At 31.5% G+C, this 20,163-nt stretch overlaps 4 protein-coding genes across 5 annotated transcripts in view; 3 read left to right on the top strand and 1 right to left on the bottom strand.

Moving 5' to 3' along the window:
* Positions 1-3,519, top strand: part of LOC108554863 (photoreceptor-specific nuclear receptor) — a 13,061-nt gene extending 9,542 nt beyond the window's left edge. Inside the window, exons 2-5 of the mRNA XM_017910271.1 lie at positions 987-1,191; positions 2,796-2,915; positions 3,041-3,280; positions 3,418-3,519. Of these exons, the coding sequence (XP_017765760.1) occupies positions 987-1,191; positions 2,796-2,915; positions 3,041-3,280; positions 3,418-3,519 (667 nt within the window). The remainder of the gene's footprint in view (positions 1-986; positions 1,192-2,795; positions 2,916-3,040; positions 3,281-3,417) is intronic.
* Positions 3,520-6,101: 2,582 nt separating this feature from the next.
* LOC108554867 (WD repeat-containing protein 36) lies at positions 6,102-8,958 on the top strand. Of its 2 annotated transcripts, none has more exons than XM_017910276.1 (3): positions 6,102-7,676; positions 7,748-8,022; positions 8,104-8,958. In XM_017910276.1, exons 1-3 carry the CDS (start codon positions 6,143-6,145, stop codon positions 8,956-8,958), a joined length of 2,664 nt encoding a protein of 887 aa, XP_017765765.1. In that variant the 5' UTR covers positions 6,102-6,142. The 2 variants fall into 2 exon arrangements, with proteins under 2 accessions (XP_017765765.1, XP_017765764.1); XM_017910275.1 differs by having other exon boundaries at positions 7,745-8,022.
* A 394-nt stretch (positions 8,959-9,352) lies between these two features.
* On the bottom strand, positions 9,353-11,130 carry Ndc1 (Nuclear division cycle 1). Its single transcript, XM_017910278.1, has one exon. It carries the CDS (start codon positions 11,128-11,130, stop codon positions 9,397-9,399), a length of 1,734 nt encoding a protein of 577 aa, XP_017765767.1. The 3' UTR covers positions 9,353-9,396.
* Positions 11,131-12,048: 918 nt separating this feature from the next.
* On the top strand, positions 12,049-15,198 carry Rassf (Ras association family member). Its single transcript, XM_017910274.1, has 10 exons — positions 12,049-12,160; positions 12,710-12,804; positions 13,004-13,134; positions 13,230-13,305; positions 13,383-13,523; positions 13,605-13,778; positions 13,856-14,353; positions 14,428-14,710; positions 14,786-15,005; positions 15,138-15,198. The coding sequence occupies exons 1-10, from the start codon at positions 12,121-12,123 to the stop codon at positions 15,196-15,198; spliced, it is 1,719 nt and encodes a 572-aa protein (XP_017765763.1). The 5' UTR covers positions 12,049-12,120.
* The last annotated feature ends 4,965 nt before the right edge of the window (positions 15,199-20,163 follow it).

Below are 20,163 nucleotides of genomic sequence, written 5' to 3'. Positions count from 1 at the left end.
TAAATTCTTTGTGAAAAATCGGAAATGAGCTGTCAAAATTCAGATTCTGTCATAACTTTCTTAGAAATTAAAATATTAAATAAATATAAACATTTTAATTCGTGTCTTGGCATGCTTTGAATTTATTTCAGTACGATGGCTGACACATCAGTGATTTATACTACTTATAAAATCTTCTTTCGCTATTAATTGATACGAGAAAACAACTGCAATTACAAAATATAAAGTAATTTACAATTTCTTTTTCCTTAGCTATATTCTTGTTTAAATCTTATATCTATTTTAAAAATTATAAATAGAGCTTAACCCTTTGCACTCGGCGATTTTTTCACCACAGAAAAATAGTAATTCGAAGACTTTCTACCATAAAGTCGAAAATATTTTCAAGATGGTACATAAGAAATCGTATGCAAATTAAGACGTAGATTTATTTTACGTCGACATTCCACGCATCGTTGGGTAATTTTAGATTTAATATATTAATTAACATCGATCTTTAGAATTTAACCCTTTGCACTCGACGATTTTTTGGCTAGAGAAGAGTAGAAAATCAAAGATTCTCTATTAAAAAATTTACGATACTTTTTTAAGTAGTAAATAAAGAATTTTATAATAATAGAATTGTAGAATTTTTTGATTTCGATATTTAGCATACTGTTACATTACATTAAATTTGATATATTAATTAATATCGATCTTCCAAATTTTATGAAATGATGACTGAGGGTCACCTCTCGAGTGCAAAGGGTTAATTAAATGGCGTCTGGAGTCGCCTCACGAGTGCAAAGGGTTAAAATTCGATCGCTGATAATACACATAAGAAAAATATCGTGTATTTTATATTTTCACTATTTCGTTAAAAAATGATTTCCACTATCAAAGATACAATCGACAACAAATAGTTTTGATAGAATACCATCAATACTATACTCTTAGATTAGCCCTCGATAGTTCAAATAAAAGGACGCTAAGGGTAATGTTTGCAGAAAGTTCAGGTGCGACCAGAGGTTCTCGCCTTATCCACAACCAGTGGCATTGGTGCAGAAACCACCGGAAGACTCTTCATCCCCGGCACCATTGGCTCTACCGCATTCTCCTTCGACCACGACCCTCTACTCGGCACCCCCGAGCGTCGCCCTAACGCCACAGCCACCCCTTCTTCAGATACTAATGTCCGCGGAGCAGTGTCAGGTAAGTAATTCAGCTCAATTTGCTCGAGTCTGGTGTTTCCCCTTTGCAAACTTTATAACCGTCAATCCGACAAATCCTGCCGTTATCGCACGATGGACTCGACCTCAGAGATCCTGGACGCTAGCTTGTAACCACTGTCTCTCGTTTCCGGTTTAACCCCCTTGAAATTTATTTTCTGATAAAATTCAAATTAAATCCCTGAAAAATTTCTAAAAATGTTTGTATGTCGAATACAAAGATTGGAAAATCGAAGAAAAATTTTTATCGTTAATGAAGATCATAGTGATTTTGGTACAACGTTCTTAGGAAACAAAGCGTTTATCGCGAGAGGTTTACACGATTTTCGAAAATTTCTTTGCTTAGGAAGATTCCGAGTCTCAGGGAAATTATTCTCTCGGATTAATCCTTTGTAGATGGAGCGGTTTTGAGTAAATCGTACCGTGGGACCAAGCCACTGCCGCCATAGTCATTCAAAATTACCAGCGTTCATTTCTACTTAACCACTTGCGCTAGAAAGACGTGCCGCGCACGTCGAGATGCTTTTGTTCCAAAATCGCCAGCGACGTGTACACCACGTCGATAGGCATTTATCGCAGAAATAAAAATGACGTGGGCTGCACGTCGGCTAACAACCAGATCGTTCATTTCTCGAGTTACAGTTCCAGAGTGCACTGCATCGCATAGTGTCATCGATATCTTGGAAATATTTCAGAATCGATACAGTCTCTCGCGGCGCCAATGTGACACCTTACGGCGTGTCATACTGTAGCGCACGACACCGCAACTGTGAGTTTATTGGTAGCGCAAGTGGTTAAACGCGATTTTCGTTCATAGCGACGCTGGCAATAAGGACATAAAACAGTCCATCGCTTAACTTGGGACTTGCGGTCCTAGGGTCCCAACAGCGGGCGCATATATGTGTTTCCCGACTATAGCAACGCGTTCACGTCGGTCACATTTATGAGTCCCTCGGCCTTATCAGTTGTTTCCACCGAACGCATATATGCGACGCTCGTCCGTAAAGGGTTAATGGTCCATAAAGTGTTAAGGGTTAATTATTAAAATTACTAATTTTTGGCAAATCTATTCGAAATTCTTTATATCACATTACGGCGATGAAATAGTACAGGTAACCCTCCTATAACACGGTAGATACGTTCCTAAAGAATGCCATGTTGTGTGAAACCGTGTTGTATGAGATCCAGAGCCAGTACAAAAAGGGGGGTTACGTTTCGAAAACTTATTAAAAACAATTTTTTTTAAATTCTACATAAACAACTTAATTTTGATTAAAAATATAAACGTATATACAACACAAAACAAAACAAAAATACTTTCTGCAATACTGTATCTTTAAAGACGGCAAGCCTCACCGCGACTGTAGATGTACAGTGTTGTACAAAGGTTTTTGCAATTTTCTTATCATGTGGAGCGAAATCGTGTTATAGGATACCGTGTTGTAGGAGGATTCCCGCAATTTATGAATCGTGTTATAGTGAAACCGTGTTATAGGATGCCGTGTTGTAGGAGGGCTAACTGTAATTATATTCATGAAAAGGATTTGTTTATCGTTGCTAAGTGTATTTTTATTGTCGGTTTGCAAGGAACTCGTGTGGAATGCACCACTACAATCGGAAACAGAATATTCTCTGGAACAAACAGAGACTAGTCATACTTCTTCAGGGACTTTACCAACTCCCAACCCCACGCGAGAGCTATTACAGGTAATTATCTCTATTGAACGTTTTGTATTAACTTTTTTTAATTTTCTTAACTTCTAAAATAATTAATTAGTATAAGAGATCAGGCAGAAATTTCATTCGAGGAACGAAAGTTTCATGTGTTTCAGGAGACAACCGCACGTTTACTATTCATGGCTGTCAGATGGGTTTGTTGTCTACCACTCTTCCAATCGCTTTCGAAGAACGATCAGCTACTGCTGCTCGAAGGTTCCTGGACACAGCTTTTTCTCCTTCATCTAGCACAGTGGTCCATATCCTGGAACATCACTGGCTTATTGGAGGATGAACAAGTACGAGCAAGATTGCCAGACGAAGCTACAACGAATCAACAATTAATTACTATTCAGGTAAGTAACTTAATTTATAATTTGTAATCTATTCAATTTTAAATAATATTTTACAATTTGAAATAATAAAATTTCGGGAAGAGAGTTCTTATTGTACTTTTAAAAATTCAATGAACACTCGTGTCTCTGTGTTTCAGGATACAATATGCCGTTTTAGGCAACTCTCGCCAGACATGAGTGAATGGGGATGCATGAAAGCAGTAGCACTATTTACTCCAGGTGATATGAAATTTCGTTAAAAAGTTTTACGAATATTTCTCAGATAAATCGCAAAATTTAAATAACCTTGTCCAATAGTTAGAACTCAAAATGAGAAAACCAAATTATTATTAAACCAAATCATTAAATCAAATAATCATTAAATAAAAAGATTCTTTTAGAACTTGTTAGAACAGGATCAAATTATTTAGTGCTATTATTGTTTTAAAAATATTGTAATTTGTTTATAAAAAAATTGTTCTTAATTTCGGTCTCGATATCGATGATTCGATCTTTCACAGAAACAGAGGGTCTCCATGCCAGCGAATCGATCAAAATGTTACAAGATCAGGCCCAATGCATCCTAGGGGACTATACAAAGTCTCGTTATCAACGACAACCGGGAAGAAGCGGGACATTGATGCACGTAGTCGGACGTTTGACGTCCATCTTCCCGAAGTTAGTCGAACGTTTGTTTTTTCACGAGACCATAGGCGAAATTCCCATTTCGCGTTTGCTGGTCGACATGTATCAGATGAAAGGACACACCAACTGAGGTTTCCCGAAATATGGCGGCGGTATCTCGTGGTTTTCCAAAATTTTCCCGACTCTTTAAACCAGGTACCGTGGGAAACGAAGCAAGTTTTCGAAACTTGTAGCCAAAGACTGCGAAACATACACGAAAGATTTCTCGTCTTTCTGTGATCAATGGATCTTCGTTGAGAAGACACTCGATCGAACGATTATGGTCTATGAAAATTTTCAAATAAACGATGCCAAAGTATTATTCATAAAGCTTTATTTTTATAATTCTGAATAATTGGCAATAGCAATTTCATTTGGTACAGAATTTTACTTCGGTGATAAATGAAATTTGTCATTCCTCAAACGAAAAGCCATGAGTGTCGTAACTGTAAAAATAATTTAAGTATAGTTTTGTGTAAGTAATATTTGTAAAACACTGATGAAAAGTCATGCGATTTTTGTTCTTATGACATTTTTGTGATGATACTACCGGGTACAAAAATATATTCTTCCAAATACTGTTCTTCATTCATACTGAAATGTTATGCATTATAAGAAAGATTTATATCGTTGTGAAATTTTCACAGGTTTGCAAATTCTAATTTGTTTATTCTTTGCGTTAATCCCTTTTCGTGAATTCCTCGACACATCTTGTATTTTTAATAGCAATTGTTTAATTGTTTTTGTTTAGTAATTAACAATATAGCGAAAAGAAATGAAAATTATTTGAACAGTGCATGTTAATAAAACGTGATTAAATTGCGTTTAATTTATTACATAATTGTTCTAGATGTTTGCTTTCAAGTTGTTTTAAATTTTTAAATGCAATCAAAAATATAGATTTACAAATGGTGAAACTGTACGCATTTTACAGAATGAATGGTGTAATATAATATTTCGATAAAGATAAAAACTTTGATTATTCAAATAAATCAAGGGTAAAATAAATTTAACGTTCTTTTGGCATGGACATAAAGGTAACTTAGCAATTTTTGCAGCCAGTTTGAAATGAAAGTTGCAAGTAAGTGCATAAGTACATAATAATCATGGGAACATGAAATATCTTTATACAGAACAAAACTGTATTAAATTTAGATTTACACTAACATTTTCTTCTTTCCCTCAGATTGCTAAAAAAATTTGATCCATGATTGTAAAAATTATATAAAAAGGAGAAGCTTACATAAGAACTAAATATCATACTCATTTGTAAATATTTGAATAATCGAGATTTAATGATGCAACATTGATTAATAACTATCTAACTAGTCAATTATACACTTTGCTTTCAATTTATGTGATATATTTTAAGCATACGCAATATATTATTTATCCATATATTACATATCAATATGATCGTTTTCTTCCACATTTGTAGATAATATTATCTAAGTGTTATTAAGTGTAACTTACAGTTACATTTTATATTATAGTATTTGATAAGTAACAATGTACAATTGTTTTAAAGTTATATGTGATTTGAGATATGACCGTATTTGTTACTAGATTGTATTCAGTATACGCTGATATTAATATATTTGTTGTAAAAAAAGACAAAATTTGGTTTTGTAGAATAGATAATATGTTTTATACATATATATGTATATTAGCATATAAATGATTTATATGGACCCATGAAAATGGCGGATAACTGAAACGAAATTATAAAAAAGAATACTTAGTTTTGATGCTTTTTCTATTTCATCCATTGTCTATGTACAAAATTGATATTTTATTTAATAAATTAATCTTTACACGTATACTTGTCACGACGTATTTAAGGGATATAATATTACAGAATAACTTTTTTACGAATTGTTGGATGGCTGTTGTAATAAAAGTATGAAAATTTTAAGGTTGTTTCATCAAAGCAAATAATTAGTTAATATCACATAATATTTATCTACTACTGTATGAGTTGTATTATAACCGTATTTTATAGAAATTTTAATATACTTCAAACTTCTTCAGATCTATGAAAGTCAATTTTATTGCACGCTCTTCAAAAGATATAGTTCATGCTTTCCAACATGGACGCATCTATAGTATACTGTATCAAAAGCATGATTGTGTATTCTAACCTAAGTTTTCAGTTGTAATCATCATCTTCAACGTAAAGTAAGAAATACAAAATAAGAAATGGTGCACAGTAAAATATTTTTAAAGAATCGAGCTTTAGGATATGTTAGTAATCACATTCCTCTTGTAACAAGGTATATTCAAAGGCGAAAAGAAAATCTTATAGTAACGTGTGTCGGTAATACGTTTCACACGTACGGCTGTTCGCATTTCACGCTCCTTAGTGTATCAGGAACGCATCCAGGTGAAATTACATGCCTTACAGGAGATACCTATCACATTTATACAGCATGTGGAAAGGAAATATATGCTTGGCGGAGAGGGACAGAAATAAAACACACTTACAGAGGTCATGAATTTACAGTGCATGTTCTTTTACCTTTTGGTCCACATTTAATATCAGTTGATGAAAACAGCAATGTTAAAATATGGGATATTAAAACAGAAGAACTAACAACAGAATTTAGTTTTAATAACAAACATTTCAAAGTTACAACATTAATTCATCCTAATACATATATGAACAAAGTATTATTTGGAAGTGAACAAGGTCAATTACAATTGTGGAATTTAAAAGTTCTAAAATTAATTTATACATTTAAAGGCTGGAACACACCAATAACTGCACTTGAACAAGCACCTGCAATAGATGTTGCAGCAATAGGTTTAAGCGATGGAAGAATTATATTACATAATTTAAAGTTTGATGAAAGCATTTTTGAATTAGTACAAGATTGGGGTTGTGTAATATCTATTACTTTTCGAACAGATGAGTATCCAATTATGGCCACAGGAAGTCTAAATGGTCATATTGTATTATGGAATTTAGAGCAACGTAAAGTAGAAAGCCAAATACATAAAGCTCATTTTGGAGCTGTAACAGGATTAAAATATTTGCCTAATGAGCCACTCTTAGTGTCATCTTCTCCTGACAATTCTTTAAAATTGTGGATATTTGATTTAGCTGATGGAGCTGGGAGACTTTTAAGAGTCAGAGAAGCTCATTCAGAACCACCTACAATTATTCGTTTTTATGGAAATGAGGGTGACAATATATTAACAGCTGGAAGTGATTCTTCCTTGAGAATATTTTCTACAGTTACAGAGATATTAAATAAAAGTTTTGGAAAAGCAACATTCAATAGAAGAGCTGCAAAGAAAAGAAGAAGAGCTATTGAAGATCCTTTATTAATGCCACCTATTACTGGATTTGCTGCAGAAATAACAAGAGAGAAAGAATGGGATAACATTGTAGCAACACATGCTGGTTTATGTACAGTTACTACTTGGTCTTTTAATAAATCAAAAATGGGAGAATACAAATTACTCCCAGAGAAATTTAAAAACAACCGTAATATCGCAGCGAGCTGTGTTTGTTTAACAAAATGTGGGAATTTTGTTGTTATTGGGTATAATATTGGCTGTGTAGAAAGGTTTAATATACAATCAGGAATTCACAGAGCTAGTTATGGTACTGAAAAAGGAGCACATCAAGGTACAGTGAAAGGTGTAATGGTGGACCCTTTAAATCAAATTGTAATTACTGCTGGAAGAGATGCATATATAAAATTTTGGACCTTTAAGCCAAAGAAAGGTAAGAAGAATAATTGTATTTTATAATATATAGTTGAAATATAATTAATTACATATTATAATTTCAAGGAGATACGGAACCACTAGCAAAAATGGTACTAGATGAGCCAATTGAATGGTTAAGATATCACAATGAAAGCTCCCTTGTAGCTGTAGCATTGGAAGATTTTACTATTGTATTAATAGATCTTGATACCCGAAAGATTGTTCGATGTTTTGAGGGACATGAAGCACAATTAACAGATGCTTGTTTCAATCCAGATTCTAGATGGTTAGTAACAGCATCTATGGATTGTACAATTCGTACATGGGATATTCTTTCTTCCAATTTAATAGATATTTTTCAGGTATACTTAACTTATATTATTGATTAAATAATGTTAATATTATTAATTTTGAAATATTAATCAAATGTAACAATAATTTAGGTTCCAGAAGCATGCACGTCATTACATTTTTCTCCAACTGGAGAATTTCTTGCTACAACACATGTGTGTAATTTGGGTATATATCTATGGTCAAATCGCACACTGTATTCTCATGTTTCTTTGAAAGCAGTGAACAAACATGATCCAATTCCAATGATTGATCTTCCTACTTCAGTAATAGAAATTAGTGACATTAATGAAGATGAACTTATTGAACCAGAACCTGAATATATTTCTCCAGAACAGCTTCAAGATGGTCTTATCACAATGTCTGGTTTAGCTCACTCGAGATGGCAAAATTTATTAAATATAGATATTGTAAGAAAGAAGAACAAACCGAAAGAAGCGCCTAAAGCATTGGAAAGTGCTCCTTTCTTTTTACCAACAATTCCATCCTTAGAATTGAAATTTGATTTTTCGGATGAGAAAAATACGGAGGACCCTAAGAAACTTGTTATCCATCCTGATATACAAAATTTAAGCCTATTTGGCAAATTTTTACTATCTGTGGAAGATAATAAATTTGAAGAAGTTATTGAAAAATTAAAACATATGAGTCCAAGTTCTATCGATTTCGAAATTCAATCACTTTCAGCGGATGAGAAAACGTCGAGCACTTTATTACTTCGCTTTATGAAAATGATGTATTACATGATAGAAAAGAAAACGGACTTTGAGTTGTCACAAGCTTACTTGGCTGTATTTTTAAAATGGCATGGAACAACAATAATAGAAACTGAATCGTTAAGAAATTATTTAGAAACATTACAGGAAGCACAGTCAAAAGTTTGGTTTTTATTAAGAGATAAATTGTTTTATAATATTAGTGTTGTACAGGCTTTAAAAAAAATGTAATATATTTTGTTATGATAAAACCAACGTATTATTTTCTATATAATTTTTAAATACATTTTTTAGACATGGTTATTGCAAAGTATTTGTTCCAAGTATATTCATAGAAAAATGAAAGATGTTTGAAAAATAATTAATTTATTGCAATATTTTACAAATTTAGTGTCAACATATTTAGAATCTTAGACTTACAAGTAACTCTTTCTACAGAAAATTATACACTATATCTAGCGAATCATAAATTCATAGAAAAGACTGCATTAATCACAAGTATAATTTGTGTATATAAATATAACGACTACAAAAATAATCTTATAATCTTTGTTATATATTTTGATACTAAAAAATCTCTCACATATAAGTAAAAGGTATTTATAAATATGCATTATGGCTTGGTATAAAAGAACAAAAATTTATTCTTCATAATTTTTCTCCTAAAAATTATTCTCTATAAGCGAGAAATCCATATAATTGTTCCACTGTTGTTGTTTCTAATGCTATATCTTTTATATAAGCTTCAAAACTTGTCACAATTCTATAAAGACTTCGCTTTGTTGCAGCACGCAAAGAGTAGAACATTTGTTTAATAAATTTATCATCTCCATCTTGTTTTTTTGCCATAATATTTGATTTTTGTAATTTATCAAGAGCTTGCTTTAATGCAAGTAAAGTATTGATTATAAGTGGTAGATCTTTTTGTGCAATTCCATAGGAATCTTCACTTAATGATAATGCAGCTAAAGATGAAATTGCATCTGCAGCCCAAATTACTGTCTGTCCATTAAATAACATATAACATACTTTACCACCCTCAATTTCACCAAAGATGTAAGAAATAAGTGGTTTAGAAAGCAGGTATATAAGGAAGTTGTTCCATTTTGTTTTTATGAATTTTTGGATGAACAGTTCATTGTCAATATTTTTCTTTATATCACTTTCTTCAGTAGGAATTTGTACTTCTTCCTTTACTAAATTACGCATACGATATATATATCCTTTCTGAAATGTACTGATATTTGTCATTGTTGAACTTGGAGCACATGAAGATAATCGTATTTCTTGAGGTTTAACACATGCTTCATTGAGATCATCAGCAAATTTTTTGATTAAACCAATACATTTTTCTACAACACTACTCCAGTTATAAGCATGACCACCAGGTTGACTAAGTGTAAATAATATACTTCTTCTTGCCTGATCTTTTTGTGCTATTGTAATTAAATCTAAATAAGCTAGATGTTGCATTATTGGCACTTTATCTATAGACAATGCTTCAGGAAGTGTCACTCCAAATTCATCACTATTAAGAACATTGCTTTGTTTGAATTCAAAAGGAACCCACTCTGTTAAATATAATTCAAACATTAAATACATGCTGTTAATTGTCAAAATAAATACCAATTGGTATAACCATAATTGGAAAATTAATGACAAACTCAGCAAACTAGGAATGCTACTTAATGGTTCATTTTCTAATTGTGCAGATGACAAAAACAATATGGTAGAACAACAATAAGAACCCAAGAAATAATAACCAATTAAATAATATACAGTTGGCCATATGCACTCTACCATTAATGATGGAAGCATAGAACATATTCCTGCTTTAAATCGAAAAAGCTTTGATGTGGATATTATAGGAAATTTCAAATATTTCATGTGGAAGATATTAGTCTTTAAAAAGAAATATAATCCACTCCAAAATCCACTCAGCAATAAAAAATAATGTTCTTCCTTTAAACAAGTTCCACAGACTATGTTACATTCTGTCATTAAAAAACCGTATTTATTTCCTTTGATTGATAAATGTAACCAAACAAGGAGGCCACCGATGATAATATACAAAGCACCCGTTATGATATTTTGAGATGTGAATATTCCACAAAATTTGATAAATCTACTTTTTAAGTAGGGTGGAGTGTTTGAATAATTTTTACTACATATGATTCCTTGAAAGAATGTAACAGTAGCAAGAATGCAGAAATAACTCCACATTCGGAAGGAGGTTACAGTTTTCCATGTGTTTTGAATCCATGACATATAATTTGTGTTCAAATTTGTAATTAATAATAAGCAAGATACAAGACAGAATTGTATTGTTATACTTGAGATTATAGCAAAGATCATCCTTTGCATTAATAATTCTTTACATGCTTTCTTATTCATCTGCATCATTTTATTTATTCGTAGTGGTTAACCTTCACTTTCTGTTGAAACTTCCCAAATTATGCAATCCAAAATTCTTTTCAATAAATTAAACGTGACTGATAAATTTTCATATTCTCCACAATGTTACACTTGTATGAGCTTTTTATCTATTTTTAATGATGTTTCTTTTCAAATATGTATTATCATTAAGTAATATAAACGATATAAACTAGTTATTTCAAAAAGCCGGTATGTTTATGAATTTTCCGTTGAATTTATTACGCGCGCCATTATGGTTGTTCTCACAAAACGAACATTAAGGAAAATATTTATGAATAAAATTATAAATTTGAAGTAGTTTTCTAAATAAAATATTAAATAAATCTTCATTAAATAACTTACTAAAATCAAGAATATATTACTTTCAAATTTGATGAGTTTAAGAATACAAAATTTTAAACGTATTTTCGATTAAATTTTGAATGTAAATATACTATATTAATATATAAAAATATGGATGTTTTAAGATATTGCCTTGTAATTGTAATAATGTCATTTATAATAAAACTTTTAAAGTTTGTATTATATTACATGTTTGTTACAGATTTATTTATATTCCATTCATATTTTACAAGTAATTAGAAATAAAATATTTTGTTATTTAAAAAGTTTCAGTGTAATTCTTCGGTATATAATACATTATTGCAAAAATGATCCAAACATCGGACTATTTCATTACCGCATATATTGAATGAATGGTGTACGATTACTTCGTAGTTTCCTTTCTACTTTGTACTTTATGATTCTAGTAAAGAAATGTAAGTCAAGTGCTTGATAAGTTTTCGAACCCAAAGCAGAACTATTCATTATTCAGCGAAGGTTGCCTTACTAGTAACATCTTTAATTAACCCGCATGTCATTTTCAATGCGCCTATTCATATAGTATAAACAAAATGGATTAAAATTTCATTAAAATTAATTTTTATTATTTTATGGAGATTATAAGAGCCCGCCGTCATGTGGAAGTGCCATAAATGTGGAAAACCAGTATACTTCGGTTAGTTTCAATCTTCATATATATTAAAAAGGCGTACTAATTTTGACAAGTACCGTTTCCTGTCATTACAATGAATTGATTTATTTTTCGTTTGGATGAATGTTATATTATTTATATATCTCTTATTATGAAAATTATTTTACAATTATTTTTTTGTATTTTAATCATATTCTTTATTGATATTTAAACAAATTATTTTTATAATTAAAAGATTAATTGTTTATTGTCGTAATATGACGGTTTTATTATTTTAAACATTTGAAGAATGCTATATATGAAAATAAAAATTTATTTACACATGTTATATAATTTAAATAAATATTTTGTCATGCTAATTTAAATTAGTAACTTATTATGTGAAAATGAAATTAATATATTGCTTTTTTATTCAGAAAATGTATTTGTTAAAATAGCAGTGAAATCTCATTCGGTTATAAAATTCTAAATACTTTGCACAAATGTATAAAGTTCAAAAATAAAATGAATATGTTTTATAAATATATTTATTTCCTCTAAAATATTAAAAAAAGAAAATCTGTATGACTTTAGCTGAACGTAAACAATCATTGGGATATGACTGGCATCCAGAATGTTTACGATGTGAGGAATGTGGAAAACGTTTAAATCCAGGTCAACATGCAGAGGTATATCATTGTTTTTATAAAATGTTTATAGAAAATTATAGTATTATTATTTATAGTTGTACAATGTTATTTATATTTTATTATTATATTTAAAGAAATATTAAATTTATTCTTTTTTATCAGTTTTAATGTATTGATAATTTTTTATTTAATAATTATTAAATAAAAATAATACCTTTTTTTGTAAATTATTATGTAGCATAAAGGTGTACCATATTGTCATGTACCATGTTATGGAGCTCTCTTTGGGCCACAATTATTTGGCCATGGAACAAGAGTTGAATCACATACAAGTTTTGGAAAAAAAGAAGTTCGGCCATCATTACCCAGGTATGCAACTATGCTTTAGTTTATATTATACTTAAAAATCTGTTTAAATTAATTTTTTACTAAAATTGTTTGATATTACAATTTTTTTTATTTAGATCACATCTAGAATCAAAACTAAAGGTTTTTAACCAGTATTATGAAGGTAAAAGTGGTGGAATAAGAAGTCGCGAGGTAGAGAATATTCTGTCTTTATATTTATACTAAAAAAAATATAGAGTAATTAGATAATTAATATTAATTCTTTACAGGTCAATGGGAGATTGATATTGGAAGGTGCACTTCGTATTTATTGGGGTGTAAGAGGAGTAATTCATTTAAAAGAAGATGATGATCAACGTACAGTGGTTACAGCACGAAATAGAAATTCATGCAGACGTAGTGTTTCTGATGTTTGTATAGATTTTTGTATAAAATGAGATACACCTCTAAATGCTCTATATATTTGTATATTTTACAAATTCTTTCAATAGAGTATAGAAGATGAAGAAAAAGAGGAAGATTCAGTAAAAGAAACTTGTGAGCAAGATGTAGAAACTGAAACAAAATCTGTCCCAACTTCTCCTGATCATCTCAAGAGCCTCACTTTACCAATGAAACTAGATGTTAAAAATATGGAGTGGGATGAATTGGATGAGCTTCTTCAGGTTATATATTGGTCATTAAAATTTCTAATCACTATACATTTTTCGTACTTCAATTGCATGTTTTTTTTATTTTTCAGGTTGAACGCAAAGTCGAAGATGGAAAGAAATTATACCAAACGATGCCCGAAAACTTACCGTCGATTAGTTCACAGTCGAGTTCTGATGCACTTCCACTTTCATCTCAGTCCAGTCTTGATAGATCTGATTCTCGTGAAAATTCAGAAACAGACAGTCCGAGTCATCAAACCAACCGGGGTAATGATAGCAGTGTAACCAGTACACCAACCCACAGTATAGGCAGCTCTTCCAGTACCGACACGCCTGTTTACCACGGTACACCAAATCGAAATGGGACCCTTCGAAGGGTAGAATATTTTGATAGTTTGGAGAGAAATTTATCTGGTAATAGATCTATTAGTACCGATGACAGTTGGATAGAGAAAGGCTTAAATCGATCAATGTCTGGACCAGACTGTCTTCAAAGACATCGAACGGATAGTGATACAGATTCTGTGAATTCTCTTCAATTTAGAGAGGACGATAACATGACAATGTCTACTGATAGTGGATTAGAGGTACTCAATGATTATAGCTTTGCAATTATTATTCCTTTAGCATATATTTATGTACATATTTATAAATGTTTTAGTTGGATGGTGTAGTTTTACGACGAAAGCAAGGATCTACCGCAATTAGACGACGCCCAGGTGGTCGACGACAATCGCGTAGTCGATTACGGCGTCGTTGTTCGATTAACGGACACTTCTATAATCGTGAAACTAGTTTCTTCACTCCTCCACATGGATCTCAGATGTCCGTTTGGATTACAAGTTTAGTAAATACTCAAGAAGTTATCAATCTCATGTTGGATAAGTATAAAGTTGATGCTAAGTCAGATAACTTTGCGTTGTTTGTTGTTCGCGATAATGGCGGTAAGTTAAATTGTTACAGAAAATATATTTTTAACATTAATGATTATTTTAAAAAGATAATTTGCTTTCTTATAGAACAAAGAAGATTGAGAGAAGATGAATATCCTCTGGAGGTTCGCGTAGTGTTAGGTCCGCACGAAAATGTTGCGCGACTTTTTTTAGTGGATAAATTGTCTACTCCGGAGATTAGCTCTGATGTTGCGCAATTCCTTAACCTTTCCTTGGCAGAGTGCCACGGTATTTTACAGCGTTATCATTACGAGGAAGAACGCCAGATTGTTTTGTTGAAAGAGAAGTACGTTTTTACTTTTTTTATGCATGTGTATAATACTGCATTTTAAACTGTTCGTTTACACATTTTAGACATCGTGTTATTTCAATTAAGGTGAAATATTGAAATGTCTTTTTTTTTTGTTTTCATTTCCAGATACAAAGAGATGCGACGACGAATACGGCAAAGAATGGAAGAACTGAAGGTTCGACTATAGTTAGTATATACTCAATGAACACTGAAATATTATATTATTATTTTTCTATTAATTTGCACTCGAAGATCTTACTTTTTTTTATATAAATTATTCATCGTAAAATGTGTTATCGTAATCATTTTAAAGGTATGTATTACAATAACGATACATAATCTTTAAATTATGATTCATTTTAACATTCAAACGGATTAAAGTCACTTTGTATCGATACTTTTTAACTCATTACATTCGTTATAATTTCAAGGAATTAATTTTAGAAAAGTTTTAGTTTTGTACGATTTTTTACTTTGAGTATTTTCAAACATAAAAGGAAAAAAGAAAAAAAAAAATATATATATATGTATAAAAGCATTTATAAGAATAATAATTAAAATGAATAGAAATGATATTCAGATATATGATAAGGATTAGTTTATATTATAATAATCGAAGTTTCATAGAAACTTGTTTCTTGGAACTGTTGTCAACAAATGTTATGAGTTATAAAAAAGTCCCGATCACAACAGCAAATCTTGCGCAATTTGTTCCGGAATAACTTGCTATTAGAAAAGTGATTTACGTTTGAATGTGTTGAGCGATAACGTACTAACATTTTCTAGCTTAAAGACTTATTGTCACATTATTCAACTATACTCATTTCTTTTGCATCTTTGTTGCATTTATTTGTAATTTTTAATGTGCAGCTAATGTCAAAACATTCAGTGCAATTTAACTAGGAACTCATGTATCTAAATGATATATATATATATATAAATACATATTGTTTAAGTCGACTGTGCATCAAACGATAGTCACGCAGTCACGCGAATTCAGTCTTCAATGCGATATCTTCTAAATTGCTATTTGCTAATTGTTGTATGTATAGCGTTTAGTTTGATCTTTTAACACTGAATATGAACATTGTCGTAATTTATTAGGGACGATCAAGTATCTGTGTAATAGACAGACACCGATATTAATTGTAAGTCAATTTATGATGACTTCTGATCGATATAGAGAGGAATCTTTTATACATGGGAAAGAAGAAAGTTACTGCCCGCAGTTTAGATTGTACGATTGTTAGAATTTAATGCAAGGCTGTCCAACTTCTTACCTCGTGAAGTTTTCTAAATTTTTTTTTTGTCACGTAGGTGCCAAAAGATGAAGGAAAAGGAAAATAAAAAGAAAGAAAGAAGGGAAAGGAAATATTATATATTGAACGATAAATGGAAATAGAATTTTAACGAAGGAATTGTTGAATTTAAAATGAAGATATTAGAGAAAACAAAACGTTAAAAAAAATATATGTGTATATATATATATATGTATATATATATTGTCCACATGGAAATGACTATAAACAATTGTACCTTGAACTACAGTTTTAGTTGGACAGCTCCGAGATCCATAGATTGTTATTAACCGATGGTAATTTTCGATATGTGTCACTGCCGCAATTGCTAGATTACGAATTAATGTTTTATCTTTAGAATATAATACGAGATATCGAAAAAGGGATTGTTTTGAAAGTAATTTGATTTATGGAGTTCGTTTCGAGAGGTGTTTCATTTAACGCGGATGAATCTTGAATAGCGCTCTATTCGAATGGAATTTCAGGGAACCAATTTCGTTCTTCTAGTTAGTAGTTTCGCAACATTATCGTCGATTGTAATTAATCGTAGTCGAAACTTAGGAGTTTCCATGTGACAGATTTTGAAAAGTTCTTTCTGCATGTGAAGAAAATTGAAAGAAATTATTACGAATGCAATTTAGATAAGGATTTAGGACTAAATTCTAGCTTTTAAGAACAGCTGGGTTCTTCAAATTTGTTAAAATATTTTACAACTTAGTAATTTGTTTCAAGAAATCGTTAATATTACTAGCGTAATATATGAAATGTCTGTTTTAATAATTAATTGAGAAAATTATTGAATATTTTAGAAATAAAATTTCCTTTATAATTAAGATACTTTTATCTAAATAATAACAGATCTTTGAATTCCATCGTAATACATTTTATGGGATTTTAATCTTTCTAGAATAGATCGTAATATTAAAAACATCTTCGGACATTTCACATATTATAACCCGACATTAAATTCTAATTAGAATTCGTGCAATAGTAAATAATAATAAAATCGATTTACTCGATGCAATTTTAATCGAGTAAGTCTTCTCAGAGCTACGTGATATCTTATTTCAGACATTCAGTAGCCATTTTCGCAGAAAATGGCGCCCTCTAAATTAGCTTCTTATTACCATCTTTTTCCAAATGTCGATGCAGAAGAATCTTCCAAGATCATCTTCCACGAGTATTTAAAAAATCGTGCATTTTCGTGATAAAAACGCGAGGTTTCCTTGGTATTTGTCAGCATTCCGACTTCAGTGCAGTTGATTTCAACGATGTTTTAAGAAAATATCACAACTAATCGTATTTTTTGACGAATTTTTAGAGATCCCTTTTTGCAGAATGTTTCGAAACGAGCCTTGTATAAAATACACGTTTGCTAAGCGAAAACCATAATTAATCTCTATAATAATTATATCCAATCTTCGATGAGAAGGGAAACGCTAAAAACTCTCATGAAAATCATCCATTAATCGCGTCTCCCTTTTTCCAAGAACATATCTCGTTACTCGAAACAGAATCTTCCACGAACTTTTCTCATCCTTCGACAGAGAAGCAAATTTTCGTTTAGCAAATCGCTGGTATTTCGAGACATGCTGTACACCACAGAATTTCTACTAGCAGTTGTTATGTATTTGAAAGACTTCTAACTTCCGTGTGTAGACGTGGTCCAGATAACTGGAGGTACTTGCGCACAGTTATGATTGTACAATCACACACGCTTAACATTGCAGAGTGTAACTGGTTTCCAGTGAAAAGGGGTAGGAAAAATCGTGTACAGCGAAGAGTACACAACGGGGTAGAGATTTTCGCCGTTGTTCATATGACAATATACACCGACCGTATAATCATAATTCCTAAGCTAGTCACACCTCGTAAATAGTCACACACGACGTGTGTCGCGAATGCGTTTGCGATTGTGTTTTAGACAGATAGACACGATCCGTGTAGAGAACACGGTTCTGGAAGTTGTTCAATTTGTTAACGATGACTGTTGAGCTGTAAAACAAGAGACAGAAACATCGGGGTGAACTGTATTAACCCTTTGCACTCGAGAGGTGCCTCTAGATCATCATTTGATAAAATTTCGAAGCTCGATATTAATTAATATATCAAATTTAAAATAACGTAACAGTGTGCGAGGTATCGAAATCAAATAATATTACAATTCTATTATTATATAATTCTTTATTTACTGCTCAAAAAAGTATCGTCAGTTTTTTAGCAGAGAATCTTTGAATTTCTACTCTTCTTTAGCCAAAAAGTCGTCGAGTGCAAAGGGTTAACGTTAGAACTACCAACCCAGTGAAAATGACTGGTCCCAGAATTTTCCTTTTTGCGATCACCGAACACGTACACCTGCCATAAGAATAAAATTGGTATCAACTCGTATTGAGAAAGAACTGTAATCGATATATTCGCTCATATTCATCGTATCGCTGAAATTACTATAATCTGTGCACGTTATAGCTAGGTACCCATTAAAGATCGGTAGTTCTAGTGTTAATTTGCCTGTTAATTCCTCCCATTGTTTCCGTCGATCGAACTGATTTTATACCCCCGTTAGCGGTAATCTTTTTAGATAATTTTTAAGATACTTCTTTAGACGATTTTTTAGCGTAATGTTTCAACCAATTGCGAGGTAGCATTTTTATCTTGTCGAAGTCTCTTCGTTTCACCGACGAATTACGCAAAGAAGCGATAGTTTAATTACTTCGCGCAAGTCTCCTTAACCCAGGTACATTATCTAAGGCAAACAAACTTTGGTTCGGTCCAATAACAGTGGAAACAATCTAGTATAATCAAATTATGCAGTTTATCTTGTCTTTCATTTCCGTCCATTGCTTGTTTGCTGAACAAACATCGTACAGGGTGATTCAGTGACCACTGCCACCTTCGTGATTTTGTAATTATACGAGTCAACGAAATGTTTTTGTAATAAAAATTGCATAATTCGTCGAGAGACTATTGCTGGAAAAGATTTATTTACGAATCTGAAGAATAAAAAGAAAAGGGAGCAAAATAAGAAGAGAAAATGAAGAGAATGCAAGTGGGTATGAGCGAAGAGGGAATTCAATTAGCACAGATTTTCTTGCTTCATCATCAATATAAACATCAATCATTTCAACGCGAGATTCACTTGTGATATTTTTAATTATTATATTTATTTTCGAAAGTCTGAAATTTTCATAAGATAGGGAATACAGCTCTCAGGACGTTCGATGTCTGACCATAAGAGAGCCGAGACTACTTACTCTCTAGTCAGAATACGTTTTAATACTCTTTGAATACCAAAACATATCGTTTCACGAGAGAAGGAATAAAATAAAACTGAAATTAATACTCGTACTATGACAACGACACTGTCATAGAAAAATCACGATTTTTATGAATTTCTCTTTAACTAGCACAGTCTGGGAATCCTTAAAATAATAGCGATTAACAGACTGCGTGTGAAATAAAATACACGACGTATAAAATGAAATATTTCCAACAATTTTTCAGTCGTTTAAAAATTTTACGAATTTTTCGCACTGCGAGAAAGATATAATTTGCACAGTTTCAAGATTCCCCGTGTAACCTCTGTCTAAAACACGTTTCGCGAACATTTGACACGATACTCGAATTGCATCGCGATATGGAGTTCGCTGGTGCATCGGTTTTTGTCACACCTTGAAATAGATGTTAACCAAAATAGAAAGGAACAAAAGGAAAAAGGAAAAAGAGAAAAAAAAGGAAAAAATTGTAAAAATGGAACGAAAACCAACATGTACTGGGCCACGCAAAACTATGTCGTACGTATTTTTTAACGAGAGAGTACATGCTTTGTTTTCTATCGTGTTAAGATAAAAAAAGGT

The sequence above is a fragment of the Eufriesea mexicana genome, unplaced genomic scaffold, assembly GCF_001483705.2.
Source record: "Eufriesea mexicana isolate 0111107269 unplaced genomic scaffold, ASM148370v2 scaffold89, whole genome shotgun sequence".
In the NCBI taxonomy this organism is placed as follows: Eukaryota; Metazoa; Arthropoda; class Insecta; order Hymenoptera; family Apidae; genus Eufriesea; species Eufriesea mexicana.
The sequence above is the reverse complement of the archived record's forward strand: the minus strand, read 5'-3'. Positions and strand labels throughout refer to the sequence as shown.